At 41.7% G+C, this 6,000-nt stretch overlaps 1 protein-coding gene across 5 annotated transcripts in view; it reads right to left on the minus strand.

Annotated features, from left to right (window-relative positions):
- WASHC4 (WASH complex subunit 4) overlaps positions 1-6,000 on the minus strand; it is a 57,499-nt gene extending 51,499 nt beyond the window's left edge. For all 5 annotated transcript variants that reach the window (XR_005628747.1, XM_039720004.1, XM_039719994.1 and 2 more), the window contains exons 1-5: positions 5,846-6,000; positions 1,810-1,949; positions 683-736; positions 507-572; positions 296-341 (exon numbers count right to left, since the gene is read on the minus strand). Coding sequence is in view for 4 of the 5 variants with exons in the window: in XM_039720004.1 (XP_039575938.1) it covers positions 296-341; positions 507-572; positions 683-736; positions 1,810-1,949; positions 5,846-5,906 (367 nt within the window). In the remaining variant the exon portion in view is untranslated. The remainder of the gene's footprint in view (positions 1-295; positions 342-506; positions 573-682; positions 737-1,809; positions 1,950-5,845) is intronic.

The raw sequence follows: 6,000 nt of genomic DNA on the forward strand, positions 1-6,000 counted from the left end.
TTCATGTAACAATACTTACTGCAGGGCTTTACAGATAAACCTGATAAATCTTAAGATAAATCTTAAGCTAACTCAGGACAGCTACAAGACACTAACATTTATCCCTTTACCCTCAAAGTTCTCTATTTGGTGTGCATCACAGAGAAATTATTATATTAATTATTTAATGTATCCATAAAATAAAATTACAGTTGTAATGTATCCATAAAATAAAATTACAGTTATTGTAGCATTTAATGTAACTTGAAGCAATAATATAAAACTACATACTTTTACAATAAAAGGAGCTACTTACCTCCTTCTCCATAAAACAAGAGGCCATTATAAAATTTAGTTTCTGCCTAACAACGAAAGCAGAAATTTGTTTTTTAATAAATAGGATATATGTAATCAAGCTACAAAATTATTTAGATGTCTTGTTTCTTTATTGACAAAATTAAATGTATATATCAGCATGCCAAACTGAAACCTTTTCATATACGATAATAAAAGTCAGCTGAACTTACCTCATATTTTAACTTTTTGATTTCACAGCAAAGAGCAGCATACACTGTTATAACTTTGTTTAGAACCTAGACACAAAGTGAGGAAAAATCACCCAGATTACAAACAAGTTCACGTTTAGAGGGCTTGGATTGAGGTTGAATAACTTTTTTTTTTCCTTTAACCACAAAGTGCTTACCTTGTTTTCTGTCTTTATGAGCTCCAGTAGGGAGGACTGTTCATACGGCAAAAGCTAAAATTAAAATAAAAAGCAAACAAAAAAAACCACAAAACAACCAAACAGAAACAACAAATCAGCAACTTTAGAAAACATTAGTCAAAAATACATTCATCCAACTAGGCAAGTACTCCCCCCAGTTTAATCTGAAATAGGGTCAGTAATAAGAGAGCCACAGCTGCACATTACTGGCAGCCTGCACTGCAGGAACCCTTCACGTCCACATGGAAATACCTTTCCTTACACTTTAGGCACACAGACAAATAACCAGGTGTATTACATAGCATTTACAAAAATTTACTTACAAAACTTGTAAAGCAAAAGCATGATCATTATGGCATATGTAGGAGAAAAACAGCTCAGGAAAACTAAAACATGAATTAATAATTCCAAATGCCGGAAACAGGAAGCAGAAAATACATCTGTATGCAGGCAGTGACAATTTGTACTTAAGTCAGCCTGATTTTAACTAGTCCATAAACATGCAGTACTGTGGTGGCCCTACACATAATTTATCCAAATTATTCAGACAGATGATTGCTTGAGAGTGCATCTTCAGTACAGACAAGTTTCACAAGGCAACAAAAGCACTTCTAAATTATTTCTGCAAATTCAGTGAAGAGGAAAAGCTAATGCTCCACAAAGGACAGAGAATTTGTGACCAAGAAAACAGCCAATACTGTACCAAGGCCATTAGGTCAAAACACAACCTACAAATACACACACAGTTCACTGTGCAGTTTTACAACTATTAGTGAGCTCTCCTGGAACCCCAGTCCCCAGACAAAAACACTAACAGTCACAGGGGAGAAGTCTGCTGCAACCAGCCTTCCCAGCACATGGAGAATTAGAAATTCATTCAACTTCAGCCAGTATCCATAAGACTAGAAAATAATAATGTGAAAGCTTCTTCTCATATGATATGCACCAATTTATTAATTATTTAATAATTAAAATAGTACTGGATAGTTTTCTCAAACACACAAGTCAAAATTTTAAGAGCACAAATGTATCAAGCTTTTCCTGCAGAGGTTTTGAAGGAAAGGACAAACTAGGAAAGTAACAGAGTATATTAAAAATATGAAGACCTTTAAAGCAATGGGATCAAGACTGAAGTCCCAAACATCTCCAACAGAGTCATCCAAGGCGTCTTCAATTCTCTTCAGCTGAGATGTATATTCCTCAAGGAATTTTCCATAATTCTTCAGCTGCACTTCAGCATGAATTTCTGAGAATTGATAACATTAGTACAGTTTTACAGACAATTCAATAAACTGCAATATCAAAAAATGTTATTAAAACATTTAATAGCTTGCTATTTAGTTTTAGTCCTGTATTCCTCATTTTGCTGTGGCATTTTTCTTAATAAAATGCAGATTTAATACAAAGTTCTTATTTGTTTAAAAACAATCCTATAACTTAGTGTTGGTTTAACAGAAATTCAAATACTACTTGAAGAGTATCAAACATCTAAGCACTATGCAGATTTTTTTTTTCCAAGGTACATGTATTGTTAAACTAAGACCTTAACAATCACACAAGGTGCTGAGCAAAGAAATTACTGTGGAAACTGTAGCACAGCAGGTGACCCTACCCATCAGCTGAACCATACAAATGCATTTATATTAAGAACTTTGAGGCAATGGGTCTAATCATTTCAGCCTGAGCAGCAGCTGAATTCTCCAGCGTCCTCTTTCCACTTCTCCCCAGTACCTCTCAGTGAGTTATGTGAGCATTACATGGAAAGCTTATGGCTTTTAGTCATTCCCACCCACTTTCAAATTCACCCTTCTCAGGCAGAATTTTTGTTCTGCTGGGCACTGAAATGCACAGCTGTCCTGTTAGTGTCAGGGGCAAGCAGGTTCAAAGGGACAAATAGGTTCAAAGGCTAACATTCAGCTGGTCAAACACAAACCACAGTGGTCTTAAGTAGCAAAGTAAATCTAAAGACAATTGGTGCAAAACAGTTTCATGCTCTCTATCCTGATCTTTTTTATTTCTCATATTAAGATGCTCCCCACTCCTCCCCAAATTATACTCAGTTACTTAGCTGCCCAATCTGAACCACAGAGTAAACGATTACAGTTCAAGGCTCCTGCACTCAGGAAGTACAGTCCTTTTTCATGTGAAGACTAAAGTGTCTTTTCCATAATTAGATAAGAAATCTAACAGCTGGTGATCTTCTGCTATTTGTTGGAAATAGGATTATCTAAAAAAAGTTAGAGAATGAAGGTCAGCTGGACAACCGAACTTTTCTTACACAAGAATTCAGCTGTCACGTAGCTTTATATGTGCCCTTTTCACATTTCAGCAAGTAGACTGGCCTAGAAAGTTAAAAATTATATATTCTTTTATTCTGCTTGTTCAACCTCTTAGTCATTGTCATTGCAAACAACTGAACCAAATGGTAGCTGATGGCTACTTCAGTGGGAGAGCACTGCTGAATCAATCACCACTGAAACATCTTTTGCAGAAAGAAAATATCTGAGAAATTGCACCAGGTAGAAAAGGAAGAATGAATAAAGACAAATTGATAAGGAAAAGATGAAAAGGACTACGTGCAGGGAGGCTGAGAAGGAGAAATGACTGCAGAGAAGACCTGAATTAATTTTAAGATAGTACTTTGAAAGCAGCAGCAATGCAAACCACAAAGGCACGCAGACTGCAAAGCCTACCCAGGGAGCACAGCACACTCTCCCACAATAATGGCATTAGTGCCATTGAGCTCTAGTAGCACCTGCAGCCTAGACAGTCAAGATCAGGCATTGTCAAGATCAGGAGGCTGAATTTCACTCAGGAGAAGAAGTGAGTAAAACGCCCTCCATCAGCAGCACTCCAGGCACTGATGTGTAGCCCTTTAAGTTATGTCCTTGTCCTATTCTATTCCATCAAGTCCATCTCATCCTTCAGGTTCTTTCCAGGGCATCTTCTGTAAGCTCTGCTGCAGCAAACCAGTAAAACACTCATTATGCATAGCCCTGCTGAATGGATTTTAACCAGCCACCATGTCAGCTTCAGTGCTTTACTGCTACAAAATCCAGAGCAGGGGAGACATTGAAGAGGTATGCTCTGGTACTTCCCCATCACATCTCCTCCCTTCACACAAAAGACAAACTAAGAACAAAAAAACTGACAGACGCTGGGGGTTTATAGGAAGAACAGAAAAAACTTCAAAGTCATACAAGAGTAGGAAATTTGCATTGCTGCTCAAATCAGTTTCTATGAACCAAAACTACAGAGCATTTCTCAAACAAAACCTCACAACAGCACTCTGCTAGAGATTCACAGACTGTCACATTTCCAGCAGACAAATGATGGATTTGAGCAACACTACAGCTCATTAAATGCTTCCAAATACTTAATTATTGACAGCCATCAATCACCTTGTACTGCTCATCTATAAAATAAGAGACAGGAATAATTTCTCACTTTCTTAGTGAGACAAGAGAGTAGAAGCTCTTAGCTAGCCAGCAATAGGCAGAGTTGCAAAGATAAAATATTACTTGGGAGAGAAGCTTTCTAAGACGCAGAACATTTTTCCTAAATAAACTGACTCACACAGAGGAAGAAAATGAAATCATAGAAAGCAAATATCATCCATTTCTTCAGAGCAGCATACATACTTGATAAGGTATAATGTTACAAGAAAGTTTCTTCTCAGCTGATAAAACTAAAACTTTATAGTTGGAACAGTGCAAGAGATCAACTCAGCAGCACAGATCCCTCAACTTAATCTTAACTTCTTCCATAAAATCAGCAATATCAATATTCAATGAAGTCACTGGCAGCAAGATTTGCAAGTGCCATAGCCATACACATCCAGGACAGAGATGTAGTAAACTAGACTTACAAACTAGACTTATGTCCTCAGTTGAGAATCTTGTAATTGCTAAATGTTAGTGATACAAAGTGAAAGTAGACAACAAGAACAAAAAATGCCTTTCAAGTCACACGATTATTCTTTGGCTTTTCTATAGAAAAACTGTGTGCTGTTCTGGCTGGAAGATCAGCCTTGTTTCTTCACCCTTGAGATGGTGATAACGGGGCATATTAAGTCATGTAAATTTTCTGGAGTTTCATTTCATGTCCTGGTCAAACTAGCAGAGAGCTGGCATTTTGAGTCAAAGCTACATTTTCCTTTCTACAACTAGAGAACTGATGAAAAGCTCTGCTCAGGACAGCTTCAGTTTCCACTGAAATCCAGACTAAACGAACATGGCATCAACAGTATCATCCCCCGGGATAACATTATATGTGAAACAGTTGGTCCATGAGTGACATATTTTCACAGCAACACCTGGGATAATTAATTTGGCACAGTTCAATTTACAGCGTGTATTACAGTGTGACAACCATATAAGTTCCCTGTTTAGAAACTAGGTCACCTCCACAGGCTCAGTAAAACGTGTATTTTGACGGGCACACGAACCCACCGTGAAAGACTTCAGCGTCGCTGAATATCTTATTCGATTCTATTTTAAAGGTGAAACTGCAAGCGCCGGCCCGCCTCCCGTGACAGAGAGCCCTTACCAATGAAAGCTGAGTACAACTAACTGCTCACAACACATCTCGATGTGACTTCTCCGGATAACCAAGGAAGCCACTGCAAAAATTCGCGGGCCACGAGCAATGACCGGGCAGGAAGGGAGCGCCGCCCCCACGACGAGCCCGGTCAGTGCGAGAACAGACGGGGCGAACACTCAGCCTGGCCCTCCCCCGGCACGGGGGGCACCGCAGGCGACTCTCCCGAGGAGCAAACGATGAAGGGCTGGAAAAGCCACTCCCCACACCCCAAAACAGCCCCGACAGCTACGGAGAGGGTGTGAGAGCAAAGAAGGTCACGGCGGGCGCCCAGCCCCTCAGGCCTGGCCGCAGGGAACAAGCGCTGCGCTGGCGGGGGGGCGCGGGGCAGGGTCCGCGGGGAGGGCGACCCCGCTCAGCTCCCGCGACCGCTTCCTCCTCACTCCATTCCTCCCTCCCTCCTTCCCGTTCCCGGCGGGGATACAGCGCGGCGGTCCGGGGGAAGCAGGGTCTGCTCAGTCCGCGCCTCCCCCCGCTCCGAGGTGGCTCCCACCGCACCCCGCCGGCCCGGCCCCGCCCGGCCCGCCCTCCGCGGGCGCTCACTCTGCGAGCCGTCGTCAAGGCGGTCGAACTCCCAGTCCGGGGACAGGGTCTCCAGCGCCATCGCCGCCGACCCCGGCAGCGGCCGCCCGGCCGCCCCTGACTCAGGCGCACGGGACTTCCTGCCCCGCGCCCGCGCCGCACGCCGGGAAATGGAG

The sequence above is a fragment of the Passer montanus genome, unplaced genomic scaffold, assembly GCF_014805655.1.
Source record: "Passer montanus isolate IOZ18808 unplaced genomic scaffold, ASM1480565v1 scaffold106, whole genome shotgun sequence".
Classification (NCBI taxonomy): Eukaryota; Metazoa; Chordata; class Aves; order Passeriformes; family Passeridae; genus Passer; species Passer montanus.